Below are 27,710 nucleotides of genomic sequence, written 5' to 3' on the forward strand. Positions count from 1 at the left end.
GCTGATCCCTTATCGCATGCCGCGGCCATGAGGCCGCACAGTCAGAAGAAGGCGGAAGGAGGGGAGTGAAAACAGGGGAACATATGCACTGCTCGTGCCCATCAATCACACCCTCGCAGTCAAAATATATGAGACAACGGGGGGCGTTGTGTCGGGCAGGGGGGACGCACAGGCACAGCCAGCCAACCAATGATGTCAGGAGACGGGCAGCGCTAACAATGGGGGTGCTGCGTGTCATTACAAAGGAAAGTCACACCTCAGGGACATTGTAATGGTCTCTAATGAGACACATTTTTTACGTGTTGAGTTCCACGTGGGCAAGGAGAAAAAGTCAGCCACCCTCGTACAAATGCAGCAGTACTGCTGTACAAGGTGGCTGATATACATAGAAACACCTGTGGTGGGGGGCAGGCTCCCTTCAATTTCAGTTCATGTGCCTGCGTGGCGTTTGCAGGTCACGTTGCAAGCTGCACAGCAGGGGAACAGCTGGCGGTGCTGAACCCCACTAACACATTGGCTGGTGTTTTTTCTCTGTGCAGCTAGCATGTCCGGGCAGAAACTGGCGTTGTTTGAGCCCAGGGTCAGCAGGAGGAGGAGAGGAGCAAAGTGTAGGCCGAAGCCTGCACTGGTGGCAGCTTTTGTTCTGTTGTGCCAGCGTGGCTTGTGCTGGACACGTTGCCGACTACACAGCAGGGGAACAGCTGGCGGTGCTGAACCCCACTAACACATTGGCTGGTGTTTTTCTCTGTGCAGCTAGCATTTCCGGGCAAAAACTAGCGGTGTTTGAGCCCAGGGTCAGCAGGAGGAGTAGAGGAGCAGAGTGTTGGCCAAAGCCTAGTTGAACCAATTTCAAAGGTTACCTTTAACCCCCCCCTCAGGTGTTGCAAGGTACAAGAGCCACACCTTGAACAGCATTAATGATGCACAAGTCAAAGGTTGCTCTATTTAATTTTGCTCCTTGCACACGCTGAATTAAACACGTACACTATTTAGCCCATTATACTGTCAAACAGTAGTGGAGGCGTGACTACTAGTCTTTTTAAGGAGACGCAGCACAGGTGTACAAATTTACACCTAGGTGCTGTGCGCAGATTCCTTACCGTTGTTATTTGCAGTACAGGAAACTGCGCTCTTGTGTTATCCCTTGGCAATACCCTGTTAGTGCAGGCCGTCTCATGACCTCATTTCATGTTGGCCGGTGCGGTTAACGATGGCCATAAATCCCAGACCCACAGTGGCTTTTCCTAAAGTCACACTGCGGTGCTGGGATTCGTGGCCTTGTGCAGTAAATATGTTCGCCGCTCACACATGTCCTTACACCTGCTTCAGACTGGGCGGCCTCAGCTGATCCCTTATCGCATGCCGCGGCCATGAGGCCCGCACAGTCAGAAGAAGGCGGAAGGAGGGGAGTGAAAACAGGGGAACATATGCACTGCTCGTGCCCATCAATCACACCCTCGCAGTCAAAATATATGAGACAACGGGGGGCGTTGTGTCGGGCAGGGGGGACGCACAGGCACAGCCAGCCAACCAATGATGTCAGGAGACGGGCAGCGCTAACAATGGGGGTGCTGCGTGTCATTAAAAAGGAAAGTCACACCTCAGGGACATTGTAATGGTCTGTAATGAGACACATTTTGTACGTGTTGAGTTCCACGTGGGCAAGGAGAAAAAGTCAGCCACCTCGTACAAATGCAGCAGTACTGCTGTACAAGGTGGCTGATATACATAGAAACACCTGTGGGTGGGGGGCAGGCTCCCTTCAATTTCAGTTCATGTGCCTGCGTGGCGTTTGCAGGTCACGTTGCAAGCTACACAGCAGGGGAACAGCTGGCGTTGCTGAACCCCACTGACACATTGACTGGTGTTTTTCTCTGTGCAGATTGCATGTCCGGGCAAAAACTAGCGGTGTTAGAGCCCAGGGTCAGCAGGAGGAGGAGGAGAGGAGCAAAGTGTAGGCCGAAGCCTGCACTGGTGGCAGCTTTTGGTCGGTTGTGCCAGCGTGGCTTGTGCTGGACACGATGCCGGCTACACAGCGGGGGGAACAGCAGGCGGTGCTGAACCCACTAACACATTGGCTGGTGTTTTTCTCTGTGCAGCTAGCATGTCCGGGCAGAAACTGGCGTTGTTTTGAGCCCAGGGTCAGCAGGAGGAGGAGAGGAGCAAAGTGTAGGCCGAAGCCTGCACTGGTGGCAGCTTTTGTTCTGTTGTGCCAGCGTGGCTTGTGCTGGACACGTTGCCGACTACACAGCAGGGGAACAGCTGGCGGTGCTGAACCCCACTAACACATTGGCTGGTGTTTTTCTCTGTGCAGCTAGCATTTCCGGGCAAAAACTAGCGGTGTTTGAGCCCAGGGTCAGCAGGAGGAGTAGAGGAGCAGAGTGTAGGCCGAAGCCTAGTTGAACCAATTTCAAAGGTTACCTTTAACCCCCCCCTCAGGTGTTGCAAGGTACAAGAGCCACACCTTGAACAGCATTAATGATGCACAAGTCAAAGGTTGCTCTATTTAATTTTGCTCCTTGCACACGCTGAATTAAACACGTACACTATTTAGCCCATTATACTGTCAAACAGTAGTGGAGGCGTGACTTGTCTTTTTAACGAGACGCAGCACAGGTGTCAAAATTTGCACCTAGGTACTGGGCGCAGATTCCTGAGCGTTGTTATTTGCTGTACAGGAGTCTGCGCTATTGTGATCCCTTGGCCATGCGCTGTGAGCGCTTCCTGTCTTCTGACCTCATTTCATGTCGGCCGTTGCGGTTAGCGATGGACATGAATCCCAGACCCACAGTGTGTTTTTAAAAAATCACACTGCGGTGCTGGGATTCGTGCCCTGGTGCACTAAATATGTTTGCCGCTCACACATGTCCTTACACCTGCTTCAGACTGGGCGGCCTCATCTGATCCCTTATCGCCTGCCGCGGCCATGAGGACACCCAGTCTGAAGAAGGCGGAAGGAGATGAGTGAACACAGGCAAACATATGCACTGCACATGCCCATCAATCACACCCTCGCTGTCCAAAAAAATAAGACACCGAGGGCCGTTGTTTCGAGCAGGGGAGATGCACAGGCGCAGCCAGCTAACCAATGATGTCAAAAGACGGGCAGCGCTAACAAGGGTGGTGCTGCGTGTCATTACAAAGGAAAGTCACACCTCAGGGACATTGTAATGGTCTCTAATGAGACACATTTTGTACGTGTTGAGTTCCACGTGGGCAAGGAGAAAAAGTCAGCCACCTCGTACAAATGCAGCAGTACTGCTGTACAAGGTGGCTGATATACATAGAAACACCTGTGGGTGGGGGGCAGGCTCCCTTCAATTTCAGTTCATGTGCCTGCGTGGCGTTTGCAGGTCACGTTGCAAGCTACACAGCAGGGGAACAGCTGGCGTTGCTGAACCCCACTGACACATTGACTGGTGTTTTTCTCTGTGCAGATTGCATGTCCGGGCAAAAACTAGCGGTGTTAGAGCCCAGGGTCAGCAGGAGGAGGAGGAGAGGAGCAAAGTGTAGGCCGAAGCCTGCACTGGTGGCAGCTTTTGGTCGGTTGTGCCAGCGTGGCTTGTGCTGGACACGATGCCGGCTACACAGCGGGGGAACAGCAGGCGGTGCTGAACCCCACTAACACATTGGCTGGTGTTTTTCTCTGTGCAGCTAGCATGTCCGGGCAGAAACTGGCGTTGTTTGAGCCCAGGGTCAGCAGGAGGAGGAGAGGAGCAAAGTGTAGGCCGAAGCCTGCACTGGTGGCAGCTTTTGTTCTGTTGTGCCAGCGTGGCTTGTGCTGGACACGTTGCCGACTACACAGCAGGGGAACAGCTGGCGGTGCTGAACCCCACTAACACATTGGCTGGTGTTTTTCTCTGTGCAGCTAGCATTTCCGGGCAAAAACTAGCGGTGTTTGAGCCCAGGGTCAGCAGGAGGAGTAGAGGAGCAGAGTGTAGGCCGAAGCCTAGTTGAACCAATTTCAAAGGTTACCTTTAACCCCCCCCTCAGGTGTTGCAAGGTACAAGAGCCACACCTTGAACAGCATTAATGATGCACAAGTCAAAGGTTGCTCTATTTAATTTTGCTCCTTGCACACGCTGAATTAAACACGTACACTATTTAGCCCATTATACTGTCAAACAGTAGTGGAGGCGTGACTTGTCTTTTTAACGAGACGCAGCACAGGTGTCAAAATTTGCACCTAGGTACTGGGCGCAGATTCCTGAGCGTTGTTATTTGCTGTACAGGAGTCTGCGCTATTGTGATCCCTTGGCCATGCGCTGTGAGCGCTTCCTGTCTTCTGACCTCATTTCATGTCGGCCGTTGCGGTTAGCGATGGACATGAATCCCAGACCCACAGTGTGTTTTTAAAAAATCACACTGCGGTGCTGGGATTCGTGCCCTGGTGCACTAAATATGTTTGCCGCTCACACATGTCCTTACACCTGCTTCAGACTGGGCGGCCTCATCTGATCCCTTATCGCCTGCCGCGGCCATGAGGACACCCAGTCTGAAGAAGGCGGAAGGAGATGAGTGAACACAGGCAAACATATGCACTGCACATGCCCATCAATCACACCCTCGCTGTCCAAAAAAATAAGACACCGAGGGCCGTTGTTTCGAGCAGGGGAGATGCACAGGCGCAGCCAGCTAACCAATGATGTCAAAAGACGGGCAGCGCTAACAAGGGTGGTGCTGCGTGTCATTACAAAGGAAAGTCACACCTCAGGGACATTGTAATGGTCTCTAATGAGACACATTTTGTACGTGTTGAGTTCCACGTGGGCAAGGAGAAAAAGTCAGCCACCTCGTACAAATGCAGCAGTACTGCTGTACAAGGTGGCTGATATACATAGAAACACCTGTGGGTGGGGGGCAGGCTCCCTTCAATTTCAGTTCATGTGCCTGCGTGGCGTTTGCAGGTCACGTTGCAAGCTACACAGCAGGGGAACAGCTGGCGTTGCTGAACCCCACTGACACATTGACTGGTGTTTTTCTCTGTGCAGATTGCATGTCCGGGCAAAAACTAGCGGTGTTAGAGCCCAGGGTCAGCAGGAGGAGGAGGAGAGGAGCAAAGTGTAGGCCGAAGCCTGCACTGGTGGCAGCTTTTGGTCGGTTGTGCCAGCGTGGCTTGTGCTGGACACGATGCCGGCTACACAGCGGGGGAACAGCAGGCGGTGCTGAACCCCACTAACACATTGGCTGGTGTTTTTCTCTGTGCAGCTAGCATGTCCGGGCAGAAACTGGCGTTGTTTGAGCCCAGGGTCAGCAGGAGGAGGAGAGGAGCAAAGTGTAGGCCGAAGCCTGCACTGGTGGCAGCTTTTGGTCGGTTGTGCCAGCGTGGCTTGTGCTGGACACGTTGCCGACTACACAGCAGGGGAACAGCTGGCGGTGCTGAACCCCACTAACACATTGGCTGGTGTTTTTCTCTGTGCAGCTAGCATTTCCGGGCAAAAACTAGCGGTGTTTGAGCCCAGGGTCAGCAGGAGGAGGAGAGGAGCAGAGTGTAGGCCGAAGCCTAGTTGAACCAATTTCAAAGGTTACCTTTAACCCCCCCCTCAGGTGTTGCAAGGTACAAGAGCCACACCTTGTGCAGCATTAATGCTGCACAAGTAAAAGGTTGCTCTATTTGTTTTGCTCCTTGCACACGCTGACTAAAACACGTACACTATTTAGCCCATTATACTGTCAAACAGTTGTGGAGGCGTGACTTGTCTTTTTAACGAGACGCAGCACAGGTGTCAAAATTTGCACCTAGGTACTGGGCGCAGATTCCTGAGCGTTGTTATTTGCTGTACAGGAGTCTGCGCTATTGTGATCCCTTGGCCATGCGCTGTGAGCGCTTCCTGTCTTCTGACCTCATTTCATGTCGGCCGTTGCGGTTAGCGATGGACATGAATCCCAGACCCACAGTGTGTTTTCAAAAAATCACACTGCGTGGCTGGGATTCGTGGCCTTGTGCAGTAAATAGGTTTGCCGCTTACACATGTCCTTACACCTGCTCCAGACTGGGCGGCCTCAGCTGATCCCTTATCGCCTACCACGGCCAGGAGGCCGCACAGTCTGAAGAAGGCGGAAGGAGATGAGTTAAGACAGGCGAACATATGCACTGCTCGTGCCCATAAACCACACCCTCGCTGACAAAATAAATATGACAACGAGGGCCGTTGTTTCTAGCAGGGCGGATGCACAGGCGCAGCCAGCTAACCATGATGACAAAAGACGGGAAACGCTACCAAGGGGGGTGCTGCGTATCATTACAAAGGAAAGTCACACCTCAGGGACAGTGGAATGGTCTCAATGAGACACATTTTGTACGTGTTGAGTTCCACGTGGGCAAGGAGAAAAAGTCAGCCACCTTGTACAAATGCAGCAGTACTGCTGTACTAGGTGGCTGTTATACATAGAAACACCTGGGGGGGTGGGGCCAGGTTCCCTTTTAATTTCAGTTCCTGTGCCTGCATGGCGTTTGCAGGTCACGTTGCCGGCTACACAGCAGGGGAACAGCTGGCGTTGCTGAACCCCACTAACACATTGGCTGGTGTTTTTCTCTGTGCAGCTAGCACTTCCGGGCAAAAACTAGCGGTGTTTGAGCCCAGGGTCAGCAGGAGGAGGAGAGGAGCAGAGTGTAGGCCGAAGCCTGCACTGGTGGCAGCTTTTGTTCTGTTGTGCCAGCGTGGCTTGTGCTGGACACGTTGCCGACTACACAGCAGGGGAACAGCTGGCGGTGCTGAACCCCACTGACACATCACCTAGTGTTTTTTTCTGTGTAGACAACACTTCCAGGTGGCAACTGACAGTGTTGAAACCCAGGGAATCAAAGAGGAGCAGAGTGTAGGCCGAAGCCTGCAGTGGAGCAAGTTGAAAGGGAACCTTTAACCCCCCCCCCAGGCATTTGTTGCTGAAAGAGCCATCTTGTACAGCAGTAATACTGCACATGGAAAATGGTGGCTCCGAAAATTATGCTCCTTGCAAACGCTGAAGTACACACTCATATAATGTGTCCCCTCACACCGTCAAACCATCCCGGAAGTGGGACTTTCCTTTGTAATGTGACACAGCACAGCCGTCATTCCAACCCCCTTGGTGCCGGGCACCACCTCCTCAACGTTGTTTGGTTCTGTCACGGAGCCCGCACTGTAATGTTATCCCTTGGCCATGCACAGTTAGCGGTGCCCGTCTTCTGACATCATGTAGGTGTCAGGCTGGCAGTGCCTGTGCGTCCAAGCTGCCCGAGATCCAACCTTGCAGTGTCATCTAATGTAGTCCCACTGCGGGCCAGGGATCCATGGGCATGCGCAGTGCATATCATCGCCTCTCACTCACCTCCTTCCTGCTTCTTCAGACTGTGCGGCGTCACGGCCGTGGCATGCTATTAGGGATCAGCTGACGCCGCCTAGTCTGAAGAAGCGTGAAGAAGGGGAGTGAGAGGCTAGTATATGCACTGCGCATGGCCATGGATACCAGGCCCACTGTGGGATCACATTAGACGACACTGCGAGGTGTGATTTCGGGCAGCGTGGACGCACAGGCGCAGCCAGGACGACAACAAATGATGTCAGAGGACGGGCAGCGCAAACTGTGCATGGCCAAGGGATAACATAACAGCGCAGGGTCCATGACGGAATCAAACAACGCTAAGGAGGCAGCGCACGGTGCCAAGGGGGTAGCAATGACGGCTGTGCTGCGTCACATTACAAAGGAAAGTCCCACCTCCAGGACGGTTGGACGGTGTGAGGGGACACATTACATGAGTGTGTAGTTCAGCGTTTGCAAGGAGCATAATTTCAAGAGCGACCTTTCCCTTGTGCAGTATTAGTGCTGCACATGGTGGCTCTTTCAGTAACAAACGCCTAGGGGGGGGGGGGGGACAGGTCCCCTTACATTTTAGTTGTGCCAGCGTGGCGGTCGCATGACACGTTGCCGGATACACAGCTGGGGATCAGCTGACGTTACTGAACCCCAATAACAGAGGAGCGACTGTTGACTGTGCACACAGCACTTCCAGGCACCAACTGGCGGTGTTAGAGCCCAGGGACAGCAGGAGGAGCAGATTGGAGGTATTGCCGCACACACAGCTGGGGATCAGCTGACGTTACTGAACCCCAATAACAGAGGAGCGACTGTTGACTGTGCACACAGCACTTCCAGGCACCAACTGGCGGTGTTAGAGCCCAGGGACAGCAGGAGGAGCAGATTGGAGGTATTGCCGCACACACAGCTGGGGATCAGCTGACGTTACTGAACCCCAATAACAGAGGAGCGACTGTTGACTGTGCACACAGCACTTCCAGGCACCAACTGGCGGTGTTAGAGCCCAGGGACAGCAGGAGGAGCAGAGGAACAGAGTGTAGGCCGAAGCCTGATTGGAGCAAGTTGAAAGGAAACCTTTAACCCCCCCCCCAAGACGTTTGTAGCTGAAAGAGCCATGTTGTGCAGCACTAAGGATGCAAAAGGAAAAGGTTGCTCTTTTAATTATGCTCCTTGCAAACACCGAAGTAAACACTAAAAATGTGTCCCTTTATACCGTTAAACCGTTCCGGAGGTGCGAATTTCCTTCGTAATGGGACACAGCACAGCTGTCATTCCTATCCCCTTGATGCCGTGCGCTGCCTCCTCAGCGTTGTTTTAAGCTGCCACGGAGCCTGCGCTGTTCTGTTAGCCCTTGGCCATGCCCAATTAGCGCTGCCTGTCTTCTGACATAATTTGGTGTCAGGCTGTCAGTGCCTGTGCGTCCACGCTGCTCCAGATCCCACCTCGCAGTCTCATCTAACGTAATCCCACTGCGGGCCTTGGAACCATGGGCATGCACAGTGCATAACCTCGACTCTCACTCCCCTCCTTCCCTCTTCTTCAGACTGTGCGGTGTCACGGCCGTGGCATGCTAGGGATCAGCTGACGGCGCACAGTCTAAAGAAGGCGGAGGGAAATGAGCGAGAGCCCGAGGGGAAGATATGCACTGCGCATGCCCATGGATCCCAGGCCCGCAGTGTGACTCAATCAGAAGACACTGCGAGGCGGGATCTCGGGCACCGCGGCCGCACAGGCGCAGCCAGCCTGACACCAAATTATGTCAGAAGACAGGCAGCGCAAATAGGGCATGCCCAAGGGATAACAGAACAGCGCAGGCTCCGTGACAGCTTAAAACAACGCTGAGGAGGCAGCGCATGGCACCAAGGGGGTAGGAATGACGGCTGTGCTGCGTCACATTACGAAGGAAAGTCCCAGCTCCGGGACGGTATAACGGTATCAGTGAACACATTTTATAAGTGTTAAGTTCTGCGTGTGCAAAGAGCTAAAAAAAAAGAGCTACCTTTTCCTTGTGCAGCATTACTGCTGCACAAGATGGCTCTTTCAGTAACAAACGACGGGGGGGGGGGGGGGGACAGGTTCCCTTACATTTAGGTTGTTGTGCCAGCGTGGCGGTCGCAGGACACATTGCCGGCTACACAGCTGGGGATCAGCTGACGTTACTGAAACCCAATAACACTGGGTCGTATGTTTTTACTGTGCAGCCTGCACTTCTGAGCCGCAACTGGCGGTGTTGGAGCCCAGGAATAGCAGTTCAGGTGGTAGAAAGATGAACACAGCAGGAGACCTGGATGACACCCAATTACTTAATCAGGCAGAGGAGTGGCAAATTCCTGCGAGATCCAGGCCTGGTTCATTTTCAGGAAAGTAAGCCGGTCAACGTTATCGGAGGATAGTCGCATGCGACGGTCTGTTAGTACACCACCTGCGGCACTAAAGACACGTTCCGATAAGACACTAGCCGCAGGGCAAGCCAGCACCTCCAATGCATACTGGCTTAGCTCTGGCCATGTATCCAGCTTAGAGACCCAAAACTTGAACGGGGAAGAGCCGTCTGGGAGTACAGTAAGAGGGCAAGCCATGTAGTCTGTCACCATCTGACGGAACCGTTGCCTCCTGCTGACTGGAGCCGCCGGTGATGGTGTAGACATTTGGGGCGGGCACACAAAAGTGTGCCAGAGTTGTGCCATACTGGGCTTGCCTTGGGCAGAGGCACTGCTTCTGCTCCCTCTTTGGGCAGAGCCTCCCCCACTGCCTCGACGCACTGAGCTGCTTTGTAAAGCACTAGCAGCACTCCTCTCAGTTGGACAGGAGAAGATGATGGAATTCACCAGTGTGTCGTGGTACTCCCGCAATTTACGCTCCCGGGTCAACGCAGGGATGAGGTTTTGGACGTTGTCCCGGTAGCGAGGATCGAGGAGGGTGAACACCCAATAATCAGGCATGTTGAGAATGTGGTCGATGCGGCGGTCGTTTCTCAGGCACTGCAGCATGAAATCCACCATGTGCTGCAGAGTGCCAACCGGCCCAGAAACGCTGTCCCCTGCTTGAGACATGATCTCTGCCCGCTCGTCATCACCCCACCCTCGCTGTACACACTGACCACTGGACAATTGTGTCGCTCCCTCCTCTGGACGGAGCTCTTCCTCCTCCATTGACTCCTCCTCATCCTCCTCACAAATTGGCCCCTGCGTACCCCTTTGTGAGGAACCACGTGGCGCTGACTCTCCAGAAGCTGATGGAAAAGGTGACTCCTCATCCTCCACCTCTTCCACCACATCATCCCTTAACCCTTGCAAAGTTTGCTGAAGCAGGCAGATAAGGGGGACAGTCATGCTGACTAGTGCATCATCTGCACTTGCCATCCGCGTGGAATAATCAAAAGGACGCAAAACCTGGCAGACGTCCTTCATAGTGGCCCACTCTGTGGTTGTGAAGTCTGATCGGCGCTGACTGCGACTTCTTTGCGCCTGATGCAGCTGGTACTCCATAACTGCTTGCTGCTGCTCACACAACCGCTCCAACATATGTAACGTGGAATTCCACCGGGTAGGTAGGTCACATATGATGCGGTGTTCCGGAAGGCGGAATCGGCGCTGCAGAGCAGCAATGCGGGATCTGGCCAAGCTGGAACGCCGCAAGTGAGCACACTCTAGGCGGACCTTGTGCAGCAGGGCATCAAGATCCGGATAGTCCCTCAGAAAACTCTGCACAACCAAATTGAGCACATGTGCCAGACATGGGATGTGAGTGAGGTTGCCAAGGGCCAAAGCTGCCACCAGATTTCGGCCATTGTCACACACTACCATGCCTGGCTGGAGATTCGCTGGCAGTAACCACACATCGCTCTCCTGCTTTATGGCATTCCAGAGCTCCTGCGCTGTGTGGCTTCGATGCCCCAATGAAACTAGTTTCAAGACGGCCTGCTGACGTTTGGCCACGGCTGTGCTCATGTCGGTCATAGGTAAACGTTCACGGGTCCATGTGGGGGTGGACTGTGACGGATCCTGCAGAGAGGAATCAGAGGAACTGGTGTAAGAGGAGGAGTCGATGCGTACAGACTGGATTCCTGCAATCCTTGGAGTGGGCAGGACACGTCCTGCGCCACTCGCACGATCTGTACCTGGCTCAACAACATTAACCCAATGGGCAGTGAGGGAAACATATCGCCCCTGTCCATGCTGACTGGTCCACGCATCGGTGGTGAGGTGGACCTTGCTACTGACGGCGTTCAGTAGCGCATGTTTTATGTTTGCCTCAACATGCCTGTGCAGGGCAGGGACAGCCTGCCTGCTGAAGTAAAAGCGGCTGGGCACCTTGTACTGTGGGACTGCCAATGCCATCAAGTCACGGAAGCTGTCAGTCTCCACCAGCCTGAACGAGAGCATTTCCAGGGACAACAGTTTGGCAATGCCTGCATTCAGAGCCTGTGCTCGGGGGTGGTTGGCCGAGAATGCCCGCCTTTTCTCCCATGCCTGTACTACCGATGGCTGTAGAGTAGACTGGGAGTGTGAGGATGACTGGGAAGGTGGTGCTGTGGGTGGAATTACACAAGGTCTCTGGGAGGAAGCCAAACCAGCTGTGCGTGAGCTGGAGGAAGAGGCAACACGAGCTGAAGAGGTGGTAGCTGCCGCTGTTGGTTGGCCTACATCTTCAGTGTGTTTCTGTAACTCCACCGCGTGCCTGGTCCGCACATGTTTCCACATATTTGTGGTATTGAGGTTGCTGACATTTTTCCCTCTTTTTACTTTATGATGACACAGCTTGCATTTGACAAAACAAATGTCATCTGCAACTGTGTCAAAAAAGGACCAGGCACTGCAAGTCTTGGGAGCGCCCTTTTTGGCTTTGGAAAGAGACAGGCTCCTAACGGGTGCCAAAGTGGAGGCTCCAGGCTCCGCAGTCTTCCCCCTCCCTCTCCCTCTTTGGCCCGTAAGAGGAAGCTCTTCCTCTGAGCTGCTCCCACCACCTTCCTGTTCCTCACGCCACGATGGGTCAAGGACCTCATCATCTCCACTACCCTCTGCCACCAACTGCTCCTCCTGGGTAGTCTCAGCAGCACAGTACGCACGAGAAAGCGGCACCTGAGTTTCATCATCAGATGCGTACTGCGCTGTGGTCACCGGAGGCACTGGCCCACCTGCCTCTTCAGAGTCAGAGAGAAAAAGGTGTTGGGCATCACTGCACACTGCCTCTTCTTCCATTTCTCCAATGCTGCTTGGCTGGCCCCCTGTTTCCAAGCCAAGAGATTCAGAGAACAGAAGTAGAGACGGCTCCTGTCCTGGGCTCTCTGACTGCCTGGCCAATTTGGCAGGTGGTGAAGAGACAGATGGCTGCTCTCCAGTGCTCTGTGCCTGAGAGGATGTGGCACTAACTGAAGTCGATGCCGAGGCGTTAGCTGCCATCCACCCGACAACGGCTTCAATTTGGTCTTCACGCAGCAGCGGTGCACGGCGCTCTCCGACAAAGCTGCGCATGAAGGACTGTTCCCTGCTGAAACTGAGTGACGACGAGTCACCGGCGCCCGCAGCAGGCACAGAATCACCACGTCCTCTCCCTGCTCCTCTCCCTGCTCCGCGCCCACGCCCACGTGCCTTACTCCCTGCCCTCTTCATCTTGGTTGACAGATAAAGATAAGCAGAAAAGTACTAAGGCCTTAGTGTGCTTATTCCTGTAATGCTCCTCCTAACAGGTGTAAGAAACACTAATGTTGTAAATTGTGGACTAAACTTTATTATTTTGCAAATGTGGCCTACACAAGTGTAAGTTGTGTTTGGTGAACTTAACCTTTTTTTTGGTGCAGATCGGGCTACAGAGCTAGTTTAAATCACACGGAGACCGTGCAGACAGCCGTAAACGGCGCTGCAAGGCCAAGAAACCCTCCTCTCGGTTATCCTATATAGTGTTTTTCCACTATTTAGCTGGATACGAGTGGAAAGACACTAATAGGAATTTTTTTTTTCAAATTTTAAACTGGCTGCACTATTTGAAAAAAAGGAAATTGTTTTTCAAGGTATGAGGCAGTAACGCACCCTGAGCTGAATCCAACCGGCTATGGCTGCACACAGACTACAGGGCGAGCTGCGCTCACACAGAGACCGTGCAGACAGCCGTAAACGGCGCTGCAAGGCCAAAAAACCCTCCTCTAGGTTATCCTATATAGTGTTTTTCCACTATTTAGCTGGATACGAGTGGAAAGACACTAATAGGAATTTTTTTTTTCAAATTTTAAACAGGCTGCACTATTTGAAAAAAAGGAAAATTTTTCTCAAGGTATGAGCCAGTAACGAACCCTGAGCTGAATCCAACCGGCTATGGCTGCACACAGACTACAGGGCGAGCTGGGCTCACACGGAGACCGTGCAGACAGCCGTAAACGGCGCTGCAAGGCCAAAAAACCCTCCTCTCGGTTATCCTATATAGTGTTTTTCCACTATTTAGCTGGATACGAGTGGAAAGACACTAATAGGAATTTTTTTTTTCAGATTTTAAACAGGCTGCACTATTTGAAAAAAAGGAAAATTTTTCTCAAGGTATGAGCCAGTAACGAACCCTGAGCTGAATCCAACCGGCTATGGCTGCACACAGACTACAGGGCGAGCTGGGCTCACACGGAGACCGTGCAGACAGCCGTAAACGGCGCTGCAAGGCCAAAAAACCCTCCTCTAGGTTATCCTATATAGTGTTTTTCCACTATTTAGCTGGATACGAGTGGAAAGACACTAATAGGAATTTTTTTTTTCAAATTTTAAACAGGCTGCACTATTTGAAAAAAAGGAAAATTTTTCTCAAGGTATGAGCCAGTAACGAACCCTGAGCTGAATCCAACCGGCTATGGCTGCACACAGACTACAGGGCGAGCTGGGCTCACACGGAGACCGTGCAGACAGCCGTAAACGGCGCTGCAAGGCCCAAAAACCCCCCTCTAGGTTATCCTATGTAGTGTTTTTCCACAATAGAGCTGGAGACTGGTGGAAAAACACTAATAGGAAATTTGAGAAAAAATGTGCAGCAGGCTGCACTAAGAGCAAAAAAGAACAACTGTGTGAGGCAGTGTGAACCCCCCCTGAGCTGAATACAACCGGGTATATGGCTGCACACAGACTACAGAGTGAGCTGCACACACACACACACACAGAGACCTTGCAGAACGCTGTTAAAACAGCGCTGCAAGGCAAGAGCAAGGTGAACAGTGAAGAACACACAGCGTTTTGCTAAATTAGCCTTTGGAAAGGAAAATAAAGCAATTAGCTAGCTCGACTGGCCCTCAGTTAGAACACAGCGTCCTGTCCCTAACTGAAATCACAGCAGAGTGAGCGCAAAATGGCGGCAGCGCTTTTTTATAGTGCAGAGTGACATCATTTCAGCAGCCAATCCCAGCCTTGCCAGTACTTACATGCCCACCATGCTAAACAGGATGTGCCCACACGTTCATTCATTCCTCATTGGCTGCTGCGTTCAATTTGAATTCTGGGAACTTCCGATTCCGGTATCCGATACGCGGGAAGTATCGGAATTCAGTATCGGAATTCCGATACCGCAAATATCGGCCGATACCCGATACTTGCGGTATCGGAATGCTCAACACTACTATGGACCATGTTTTCAATTTACTTTGCTACATGTACTTGCAAAATTATACATGTGTGTCTCGCTTCTCTGGAGTTGTGCACACACCAGAGAACATGTTAGGGACATTGTCAGTATGTGAGCTGGAGGATATTTCAACGTTTAAAATTATTCCTAAACATTTCAAAACCTGTCATGGCTATAATCTTGTTGGCCTAAGGGTTCGAGGCATTGATAGGCAAAGCTATGGTGCTAGAGGGGGCACGATGCCGCATGCACTTGCTCTATTCATCCATTCGACAACTAAAATGTTGCATAATTATTTATTCCCTCATTTTGGCTTTCTAACTCAATGGTCATGCATTGATGATGTGCCTCTTTAAAATTTATCTAAATACTGTATATGTTTATCTAAATTCTGTGTCTTTTATTCTAATGGTAGACCAGTAATATCTTGTTTGTGCTACAAAACCTCTTTGCAAATGGCCTTTACAAGTGGCCTTGGCAAATGGGGTAATAGTTGAGGGGTTGATATCACCTTTGTATTGGCAGCTGACATGAAGCCCAAGGGTTAGAAATAGAGGTGTCTATAAGTTGCGCCCATTATTAACCCAACCCCATAGAAAGTTTGAAATAAACATAAATAAAATCCTTTATTTGAAATAAAAATCAACACCCTTTTTACACATTTATTTAACAATAAAAAATAAAGTTTACTCACCGTATGTCTATTGCATTAAAGCCGTTGTCCCGTGTAAACGACAGAAAATAATAAACCATTATACTCTCTTTACATGTATTCCACCAATGTACATGTCCCCTGGAAAAAAGAAAAATAATAAAGAACCGTATCCCTCACCTGTTTGAAGTGAAGCTAATGCATAATGTCCCACGATGATCCGAATGATTTAGATAACGGTCACATCAGTGATGTGACCGCTATCCCTGCCAGCCAGAAAGCACTGACAGGAGAGTAATCGCTCCTGCACCATGTAAGCGCTAAGCTGCCGTGAGAAAGTTCTCACACAGTGAACTGTACCATAAGTGAGAAAATCAGGGTTCTTTAGTTTCGAACTCCAGTGAACTTTTTTCATGGCAGCTCAGTGCTTACACGATGCAGGAGCGATTATGCTCCTGTCAGCATGTCCCAGCTGGTAGGGAATAGAGTGTGACCGCTATCCAATCGATCCAGATTGTCATGGGACAGTATAGATACATGTCGGACAGGTGAGGGATATGGTTGTTTATTTATTTTATTATTTTTCCAGGGGACATGAGCACCGGAGAATTAGGCATAAGGTGAGTATATGGTTGTTTATTATTTTCTGTTTTTCTACAGGTGACAAGGACTTCAATGGAACAGGTGTTAGGTGTGTATAACTGTGCTTTTTATTTTTAATTTCAAATAAAGGAGTCTGTGTGTTGCTTTCAGTTAAAGCACTAAATAATTTAAAAAAAAACGCATGGGACCCCACTATACTTGATAACCAGCCATGATAAAGATGACAGCTGAGCGTTGCAGCCCGCCGCTCTCAGTTTTGCCTGCACTGGTTATCAAAAATAGCAGAGACCTCAAGTCATTTTTTGTTATTAATTTATTTTTAGCATAGGCGCCGGCTGATGAATACTTCCATCAGCTGAGCCTGCTCTTGCTGTAATCATCAACAGGAGGAGTAGGCTGATGGCAGAAGTACTGTTTCATCAGCCAATGCCTGTGACTAATGGTAAACTTTTTACCAACGGTCTCAGCTGCTGGCTCACTCTATCATCTGACAGCATGGAAACAGCAGCTTTCTGACCTGCGGTAAAGATCTTATTACCGATCAGAGCTACTAGTATTTTTTGCGCTGTCATGCAGATGACAGCGTGGGAAACACCCAATTTTGGGGTGCCAAAACCAAACACAGACACAGATATCCTGGTGAGGTCTGTATTTGGCGTGCGTGCCCGAACACTAGGTGCTATGTATGGATCCCGAACCTTACTGTTCGGGTTCGCTCATTTCTAGTTACAAATGCTGCTGCTCGTCATTAATTTGACAAGAGGGGGTCATCATGTGCCGGCCCATCCCAGCTTGGCCCACTTGCTGGGGCAAGAATGGTGTTAAGATGCTGAAAGTTGCAATTTTTAGCGCAACCACAATAAATCTGGAGAAACAGCTTTGATGATTCGCCCCTATGAATGGAGCTACAAAGTGCAGTTCAATTTAATGTGCATTGGCCATATCAGGTACTGCAAACCAACTCCTAATGAAAAGGCTTTAGACCCTACATTAAACAGAGTTGTGCTTTGCAGCTCTATTCAAAGTGTATAAATTGGGAGGGTGCAATTAATAGCTAATTTAAATGAGAGCAGTACGTTGGACCAACACCAATATGATATTGATGACCTCTCCAAAGGTGACGGGAAAACCCTTTTAATAATGAGCTAAAAGCAATAAGTTCAATATTTTAATAATTCACTGAAGCATTCTCTGGCTAATTGAATGGTATTCTTGTGCTCCTCTTGATTAACTGAAATGATTTCACTGATCCCTCTGCGGGGACTGAAATATATTAAAATATATTTCTTTTATTCACATGCTCTAAAAAGTAGACTCCACTCTAATTTAACCTACAGGTTAGTGCTCAAATTTCTATGATTCATGTGGTATGTTAAAATGAAATGAATTTATTATCGCTCCAGCTAACTTAGGATTTCTCATTGAAAGGTTTTTAAGTCTTTCCTAATTTATCATTTATTTGTCAAGAGAGCTTCGAGATTCCACACAGGACATTAAACATTCTGGCTCCTTTTATCTTCTGCTCAGCTTGCCTTGCCATTTGTTGGGAGTTTTAATCACTTTACACATTTCTTTGCAGCCTATCTTATTAAAAGCCTTGTTGGCTACATTTCAATTAGACTTTATTTAGACATCAGTTTTTCACATATGTTTTTAGGCTTATAGTCTATGAGGCTATGTTACCCATTGTAGTCTATGAAGCTGTTCACTTGTCCTTGTTGATTTGCAGACCGATGGAACGGTTCATTGCTGTTCAGCAGCATTTTGGGCTAAACTGATATTTTGTAAAAAAATGTGTGCCTTTTAGTGTTTTTATGCCATTTGTGCCAGATTTTCAAACTGAAAATTGGTGGAAACTTAGCTGGGATGTGGCATAGCTGAGTGCAGCCAATAAAATCATGATAACTTGGTAGTCTGGCTCCATAAGTATGGCTCTTGAAGTATGCAGCAGAAATATGCCAGAAATAGATCAGAAGTGAACAGAAGGTACAACTAACCACTGTTATTAAATGTACTAAATTTCTCGTTCTCTTTACCCCATATTTACTCTCATCATGCTTACATGTGCCTTAACAGTTTTGGCTCCATTACTCCTCACTCTCATTCACTATCTGCAAACCCCAGCACCCTCTAGCAAAATAATAATCTCTCCTTCCTTCTTACCTCCCCACCTGACCTCCTCCTCAATATTACATCTCTCCTACTAAAATCTAAAACAAGCTGGCCACTCTCCTTCTTCCACCTGCTCGCTCTCTACTTCTCCTCACTGCTGGTGATATATCTCCCAATCCTGGACCTCCACAGGTAATACCTTCAATTATTTCCCCCTTCTATGACTCCCAAGCTAATATAAACACCTGAAATCTCGCCTACATCAAACCCATGCCAGTGACACCCACCAACCTGCTCCCTCTCTCTGGATCACTCTGGAGTGGCCGCTCCATCTGCAATAAACTCCATGTGATTCACAACCTCTTTACCTCTTGCAATTTTTTCTTCCTGGGCCTCACGGAAACATGGCTGACTCCCTCCTCTGCTGCGCTATGTTACAGCAGCCTCCACTTCACCCACGCCCTTTGCCCTGGCAACGGACATGGTGGAGGAGTGGGCCTTCTCCTTTCTTCCAACTGTACCTTTAACCCAATCTGAACCACTGTTCTCCATATCTTCACTCCACAGCACAAACAGTGCCACTAGTTTCTATAATACCACTCTTGCATCAGCTATGGACTCGGTCACCGCTCTCATGCATAGCAGAGTGCGACGAATCAATAGACAACCTTGGCACAATAACATCACTAAAAAGCTTTAGCAAGTATCCATAATTGCAGAGCGGCATTGGAAGAAAACGCATTCACAAGATGACTTCACCACATTGAAACTAGCAACACTCACATTCAAATCAGCTCTGTTAAATAAGCCTACTTTATATCCCTCATATCTTCCTTTTCTTACAACCCCAAACAGTTGTTCAATACTTTTAACTCCCACCTCTGCCCACCACTGCCCCTTCCGACTTCACTAATCACTGCCAAGGACTTTGGTCTAGCTTGTTTTTGAAGTGTGTGGCAAACAAAGCAAGTCTTTATTGTCCATACACCACAACTCCTTTGTATACCAAACCAATGCCCTAACCCCATAACTTCCCTCTCCAAAATCACTGAAGGATAGCTTACTTATCTCCTCTTCAAATCACACCTCACCACTTGTGCACTTGACCCTATCCCATCCCACCTCCTCCTCAACTTCACCACCACACTTATCCCATCTGTAACCCATCTCTTCAACCTATCACTAACTTCTGGTACCTTCCCCTCTGCATTCAAACATGCCACAATAACATCTATCCTCAAAAAGCAATCCCTTGACCCGAGCGCTATGTCCAGCTATCGCCTCATATTGTTGCTCCCATTTGCTTCCAAATTCCTTGAGCTGAACTTTCCTCTCACTTTGCATCTAACTCGCTCTTCGACAACCTACAATCTGGCTTTTGTCCCCACCATTCCACTGAGACTGCCTGATCAAACTTACTAACGACTTATCAAAGCTAACAGAATTCTCTATACTCGTCCTTCTAGACCTGTAGTGTCCTCTTCTTCGACACAGTTGACCATAGCCTCCTACTACAGATCCTCTCTTCCTTTGGCGTCAAAGACCTTGCCCTATCCTGGATCTACTCATATCTTACCAACCGCACATTTAGCGTTTCCTACTCCCACACTACCTCCTCATCTCGCCCTCTCTCTGTTGTTGTCCCTCAAGGTTCTGTCCTAGGACCCCTTCTTTTCTCCATCTATGCAACTCATAAAGTCCTATGGCTTCTATATGCTGATGAGACTCAGGTCTACCTCTCTGGCCCATATGTCACCTCTCTGCTGTCCAGAATCCAAGAGTGTCTATCAGCCATATCCACCTTCTTCTCCTCTTGCTTCCTCATGCTCAATGTGGACAAATCTAAACTAATTATCTTTCCTCCATCTCGCATATATTCCCTACCTGATCTATCTATCACAAAAAATGACATCACACTTTCCCCTGTCCCAGAAATCCGCTGCCTCGGAGTAACCCTTGACTCTGCCCCATCCTTCAAACCACACATCCAAGACTCACCACCTCCTGTCACCTCCAGCTCAAAAATATTTCCAGAATATATCCTTTCCTCAACCCTCACTCTACCAAAATGCTTGTGCATGCCCTAATCATCTCCCGCCTCGACTACTGCAACATCTTCCTTTGTGGTCTACCTTCTAACACTCTCGCCCCTCTCCAGTCCATCCTTAACTCTGCTGCCCGACTAATTAATCTCTCTTCTCTGTACACTCTTGCTTCCCCTCGTTGCAAATCCCTTCACTGGATCCCAATTTCCCAGCGTATTAAGTTTAATCTACTAACACTGACCTACAAAGCCATCCATCCTGTACAGAATTCTCCACAGGAGTACATTTTTTGCAGTTGCAAAATTTGCAAAGTTCATTAACCCTTTCACGACACAGCCCTTTCTCCTTTTTGCCTTTCTGTTTTTTGTTCTTCTTCTTCCAAGAACCATTTTTTTTAACTTTTGCATCAAGAAGGCCATGTGAGGGCTTATTTTTTGCAGGACAAGTTGTAATTTTAAACGACACCATTGGTTTTACCATATCATGTACTAGAAATCATGGAAAAAATGCGGTGAAATGGCAAAAAAAAGTGCAATAGCATAACTGCTTTTTGGACTTTTATTTATTACTAGATGGTGACCCGATTCTAACGCATCGGGTATTCTAGAATATGTATGTAGTTTGCTTGTTCAGTAAACGTGAGTGAACTACATGGTACTGTGACTGACAGAACTTGTTCAGTAAACATGAGTGAACTATGTCGCACTGTGACTGACAGAACTTGTTCAGTAAACGTGACTGAACTAAGTCGCGCTGTGAGTGGGGGTTAAATTCCGCACCAATATCGCTGATTGATCGATGTTGTGAAGGGGTTAAAGAGAACCGGCGAGCAGTGCCTGCACAGTATAATCTATCACCTATAGATGCTACTGCGCAGGCACTGCCGGCACCATCTTGCTTAAGGAAAAAAACATTGTCTCCACTAAGCTGACACTGGCGGCACCTGCTCAGTAGCATCTATTGGAGATCCGATAGATGCTACTGCGCAGAAGCCACCGGCGCCATTTTGGTGGACACATTTGTTTTTTCTTTAGGAAGATAGTGCCATCTATTGATCATTAGATAAAATAATTAAATGCATATTATAGATGCGATCATACTACCGCCAGCGCCTGCCTGCTGAATGTGATGTTTTTTTCCATACATATTTTATTCAGCATGGAAAATAGGGGCAGGTCACCGAGGGATCAGTGACCTGTCATAAGCAATGAGTATGAATAAATAACCAGAGCACCACATAAAGCCCCACGCACAGGCTGCCCTGAAGCTCGAGAATCACATTAACAGAAAACTAAAAAAAAGGTCTCGAGTTCCCGCTTCTGCACAGGGGGAATCTCGAGCCATCTCCGCTGCGGTCTCCCATTCTTATACAGCCGCAGCGGAGTCTGCTCAGCAGGGACGTCAGTCCCAGCGTCTTGCTCAGTCTCACTCTGTACAGAGAGTTACTGCTGCTTCTTCAGCTTCTGCCATTAAAGCCAGTGCTGGTCAGCAGCGAGCAGACTTCTCTGGGACTAAGTCCTTGTCTGCACACACTGAGCATGCCCAGGGCAAGATCTCCCGTTGGAGATCAAGGGTCATGTGCTCAGGCCCTGCAGCACATTCCATTGGTCCTCTTGGCAGGTCTTGGAAGGGCAAAGTTTCTGTGGCCACTTCCTGTGCTGCAACTATATAAACTGCGCATGACCGCACGGCCATGCGCTAGTGTACATTTGCATATGTGTGTTTGTTGTGAGTGCAAGTCGTCCTTGGATACCCCTTCCCTATTGAATGCCTGTTTGCGGAAGGTGTATGGTTGCTATCTAGCGCCCGACTTATCCTACAGCACGAAGCACACATTACAGCGTCCAGTTGCTGTGACCGCCAGTACGGCGCCGTGCACTTCCTCTGTGCTTTCCTTACCCAAGCTTGGGTGGTTAGTGGCATTCGTCAGTGCGGCACCGCATGCACTCTTGTGCCCTAATATAGTTATTTAGCTTCCTTACACACCCAGTTGCGGTGTTGTGCCAGCAAGGGTCTAATCGGACTTTAATCCTAGTTGGGGTTGAGTTCGCTGACTACTTGCTCGCGCTCTATGTGCGGTACCGCGATCCTGTGATGCAACAGGATCGCTTCCTTCACGCTGGGTGAAGTTTAACCCACGTGTGTATACTTATGAGTACCGCCATATAGTCCGTCATTACTTGGCAGCAGGTTCCATCTCTGCACGGTGGACCCCGGGCTGCGAACGCACCATACTCTATCTGTCTTAGTATTTGGTGCGTTCCGCTAGCCCTAACACACACATTTTGATACTTGCAAAAAAAAAACCCGGCAGTTTTCTTCAAAAACTATCAGTAAACAAAAAATTTAGATAAGCAAAATAAATTATAAGGTTGCTGAAATAGTACTGTACTCAAAATCAGTCACTATCAGATGTTAGCGGTTCACCTGTAAAAGTACACTTGCAGAGCAATGAGCATGATTTGCAGATCATTTCTGCATGAGACAGGCAAATTTGAGAGTCTCCTGAGTCCTGTTTCTACAGTGCAGGTGTGGCATCTGTCTTTTGGGTGGTGGGGGAGCTGGTGATTCTTCGCGTTCATGTTCTGTGCGAAATTTTCTCAGCCGCATTTGCATTCTAGAGGGTATTCCAATTGTTTTTACACTTCTTCTGCGAAGCTCTGCAATGACCAGTTCATGAGCCAATGTTTTTAGATAGAGTCTTCTACGCTGTGATCCCAGCTGGTTTCCTATGTAAATAACTTGAGAATTTATTCCTGCCACATTTAGCATAGTGAAAAAAATTACAATTGGCCAGCGCCTGACATTTCTGCGCACGCTGAAAGTAGCACACATCTGACCTGCAGTGTCTACACCACCCTTGGTTTCATTGTAAAACGTTATCATTTCCGGCTTATTTTGTGCTTCAGACCGAGGATCGATCGCATCATCATCATGAAGCGAGGATACAAGAATGACATTTTTGTTCTTACGTGGGACATAGGACACTAAAACTAAAAGTACCCACATATGATATTTTTTTGGATTTAAAAAAAAATCAATCAAACCCACATCAGTAAACCAGTTATATTTCTCCCCGAACCATACAAAGGCTCATCCATTCGCTTTACCACCTCACTCGGTGTGTTGCTTACACAATATGGACCTGCTGGCTGTTTCCCCGCGTAAACTTCCATATTGTAGGTAAAAGTAATCCTGGAGTCAGCAAGAGCAAAAATTTAATTTTTAGCCCATATTTGTTTGGTTTAGATGGGATATATTGCCGAAAGCTACATCTACCACGAAATCGCGGGAGCATTTCATCAATAGTGACATTTTGACCTAGCCAATAGCTTTTTTGACAGGTTTGCACAAATTTTTCAAATATCTCACGAATCGCAGCGAGCCGGTCATATTTTTTTCGCTCAGTACTGGTACTTCTGTCGTCAAAACGAAGACACCGCATTATAATTTTGAATCTCTTTATATTCATTACCAAGGAAAATTTCTCAATGCCATCCCCATCTCTACCCCAGAGCTCCTCCAAGCTCTGTCGGTTTGCCCTATAGGCGCCTGCAAGATATAGCAAACCAATAAACGCCCTCAGTTCAATTATATCAATAGGGTTGACATCTCGCTTTCTAATGAAACTCCCTTATGGTGTCCATGTACTGATTTGTATATGTCACAATTGTGACCAGAATGTCAGTGAATAAACAGTTCCAGCATTCCATTTCATTTTTAGCATTCCTTGCAGTTCCTATGACACCAGGAAGGTGGCTCAAAATGTTATGCGAGCGTGTGCGAGAACGTTTAGGGGGTGGCTTTTTTATCCATTTTGTTGTTTTATCTTTGCCCAAATAATATGTTTCTATGTCTCGAGCATCCTCCTCACTCTCTCCATCTAGATCTGTATCAGACACATCTGGACATTCTTCCACATCATCTTCTGAATCAATGTCACTTTCTTCCCCTAAATCTTCTAGCTGTAAGGGGTTTGTCTCATCATCAAGCAGTATATTTTGCACTTGCTCAACATGAAGGGCATTGGACAAGTCAAATATTCTCCTCGCCATTTCATAAGAAAAGCAGAAGCAAGAGAGAGAATATGTGTTAGGGCGCAATGTGCTGGAGAAGCACACTCTTATTTCGAACAAAACAGTCTATGACAAATCCACAAATTTAGCACTAGCTATTCATAAAACAAGCTAAAAAAACAATTGGGATGAATAAAAACAGCAAATTCTAATCATCAAAGGTGTGACGCATTCAGGGGCAATGACCGGAGAAGCCAAAACACTGATATCTGATCTCCTGCAGCTCTGCAGCACAAGAGGCTTCTCAGGATTCACACAGCCTTTAAAGTTAGGAAGGTACTGGGAGGATGGTGTTTCCCAGACAAACCAATTAAAATAGAGAAATGAAACTAAGTGAGCTGTGCCTGTCAGATCAGTTGCCCCTGACGGAGGGTTGATGAAGTTAGATAATTTTATACTAGTGCAATTTTCAATACAAGAGTATTCTGTTACATAATGCAGGTTCCCCGGGTGAGGTGGTTCATCTAAGCACAAGGTCCTGGTGGGCAAGCGGACCATGGAAGTCAGAGCAGCAAGTGGGTAAGGCATGCAGAATATGAATAGCAGACAGGAGACCATTAATAGGAATACTGAAGACTGCTAGCAACTTGTAGACTTACTGAAGGCCGCAGACACACTGGAGACTCAAGCACTGGAAGGCAGTGCAGAAGGCGTCTTGAAGACTAAGAACAGGTTGCAGACATAACTCCGAAGTAACAAGAGAAAAAGGAGAATCTAGCCAGTTAGCAGTGGTACTGAAAGTTGCTAACATACAACTTAGGGACTGCAAACCACATGCGTCTTGGAGACTGTGGACAGGAACTGTGCACAGACATACTAAAAGACATACTAGAAAGTCGTACTACCGAGAGTCAGGTGTGTTTCTTTGGAGGCCTTACATAGGCCTAGGAAATAAATGTGTGGGAGCATGCCGGGCATGGAGCACAAAAAAGTCTATCAGACCAGGTGAGGGAAGCAAAGTATGCATCCTAGACAGGTATCTTACATTCTTACTGAATCGGGCCTAAGCATACACAGAGAAAAAGCAGACATGTCTATATTTGATCTGTGTCTGCGTAAACCTCCTCAAATCTATAGCTACATGGAAAACTTGAACAGCTAAACAGCCTAATTCAGTATTTTTTTGCCTATGAGAAAAACTGGTAGAACAATGAAGATAAAAACTGACAAACTGACCAAAAACTAATGAAAATCTTTTCCAAAATGTTGATGAAAATGTGTCATTTTCGCATGCATGCAAAAAATATGGATATTCCTCCAGCATACATTGTTTAATCGCATTTAATGATACTGCAAAAACTATTCTTAAAGCACCACTCTTTTTTTATTGTAGCACAGGAGTGGTGCTGCTAATGTAAAAGTTCTTGCCCCTAGTCTTATACTTACCAGCCACCATTTTCAGCTTTTTCTGTGCCCGTTCCTGTTGGTCTCCAGCAGTTTGTGACTTGCCAGATACCTCCAGTGTTTGCTTGGTGATCCGGAAGTCAGTGATCAATGTAAGTCTATGGGAGCCAGGATGAGGGTCTCACAGACTTGCATTGAGAGCTTGAGATCATTACCTCTAATTTTCATTCAGTCAGAAATTGCCGTTACAAGTAGAAGAAGAGAAGGGCTGAAAATAGTGACTGGAAGGATCAGGGAGATTACATTAGTGACTCCACTCCAGCACTGAAATAGAAAATAAATGCTGGAGTGGTGCTTTAAATACAGTCGGTGCAATCTTACACCTTTTACATGCCGGCATAGATGTTCTATATTTTTCATTCCAGTGTATAAAACAAACAGTTTGTCACAAACATCTTAAATGCCAAAAACTCACATCTAAAATTTTACGAGAAAAGACGGCATTATAAAACAAGATACTCACAAATTAAAATTTATCTTCGAGTTCCATTTTAAGAACTTTTGGTTTTGACAGCTGTAGAGAGGTCACTTTTTCTGCTCCCTCTTGTCTGACATTAAGCCATTTTCTGCTTCCATGGTTGGCATCCCGGTGAGAAAGATGACGAGAAATTTTACGTGCTAAGGAGGCCAAGGTTCCATCCTTGGTACCGTAATCCTGTTGCAAATCTTCCAATGATATTTCAATGTTCCCTGTATACCAGAATATCCAGCCAATCAGACTCAGAAAGACAAGAATTGCTCCGGTGTAAATCAACAGGTCACCGTAATCTTGGTTATTAAGTTTCAGTTCTGCAAAGATCCCAACAAGCAGCGAAGTTAGTCCAATTAAATCCATCAAAATAGCAAACAGAAGAGCAAGTCGGCAGCGCTCTAAAGCCATTTTGCCTGAATTACTATCTGGAAGGGTGGACACAAAGAAGCAAGCCACATCAGACTCTGAAAAAGAAAACACAACTTGTCCAACTGGTTTCAGAAGGAAAAGGAGGAGGAATAAGAGATCAGTTTTCATTTTGTCCTTTTTGTTAACCTGTTCCTGCTTTTACAGGTAGGCTTAAACAAAACACTTCAGGGTTTTCCACAGGAAGACAAAGAAAAATGTTTGCTTTACTGTTGTTGAAACAAGGAAAGAAAGAAACAAAAATGAATAACATTATTTACTTTTCCTCATTTATTCCTATGAGTAAACTCTAACCTATTTTGGGGCCTCGTGTTTCTGCACATTTCACACATTTTTTTATAACAAAGACCGACCTGGAGGATACGTTCAATAGTATAACAATCCCTTTTACAGAAAGTGCCCATGGCACTTCAACAGGGAGAGGGAGAGCAAGGCTCCCACATGAATATAATCCTATAAGCTTACCAAGAGCATAATGCCCCATAAATAGACATAACGTCATCAAATTTATATAAAATGTATAAACTTTATTAAGTGTGATACAGGGAATAGGTAAAACATCAAAGTAGAAATAACATAAATGATGAGGATCGATAAATGAATAATAGACACCTGCAGCACAAAAACACATATTTAACAAAATTGAAGGTGCAACCAAAAACAGCACTGGTATGAACACTCAATTATATAGGGCAGAAAAAAATGTGCACACACTGTGTAAAAGTAGGAGGGGGTACTTGGGTTTAGAACTAATAGTTGCCAACTAAATAGTAGTAAAGGCACTAGTGTCATATCATACCCTGACCCACCCCTATTGCACAAAGCCCATGAGATAAAAATCTGTTTAAATAAAGTGCCGTAGTTTATGCTTCCCCATGTGCGGTTTCTTTGCTGGAGGTGCCAATAAAATAGCCCCGACGCGCGTTTCGCGCACTGAGCTTCCTCGCGGGGCTGTGTGGGTTATGGTACAAGAGGGTCTTATATATTTCTGCTACATCTGTTGCTGATTAATGCCGCAATAATGTGGC

At 47.8% G+C, this 27,710-nt stretch overlaps 1 protein-coding gene across 1 annotated transcript in view; it reads right to left on the bottom strand.

Moving 5' to 3' along the window:
• The window catches only part of LOC138652129 (transmembrane protein 238-like), a 60,460-nt gene extending 33,710 nt beyond the window's left edge, over window positions 1-26,750 (bottom strand). The window contains exon 1 of the mRNA XM_069742898.1: window positions 26,248-26,750. Coding sequence (XP_069598999.1) covers window positions 26,251-26,664 — 414 coding nt within the window. The 5' untranslated portion in view covers window positions 26,665-26,750 and the 3' untranslated portion in view covers window positions 26,248-26,250. The remainder of the gene's footprint in view (window positions 1-26,247) is intronic.
• Window positions 26,751-27,710: the final 960 nt, after the last annotated feature.

The sequence above is a fragment of the Ranitomeya imitator genome, chromosome 10 (genome assembly GCF_032444005.1).
Source record: "Ranitomeya imitator isolate aRanImi1 chromosome 10, aRanImi1.pri, whole genome shotgun sequence".
In the NCBI taxonomy this organism is placed as follows: domain Eukaryota; kingdom Metazoa; phylum Chordata; class Amphibia; order Anura; family Dendrobatidae; genus Ranitomeya; species Ranitomeya imitator.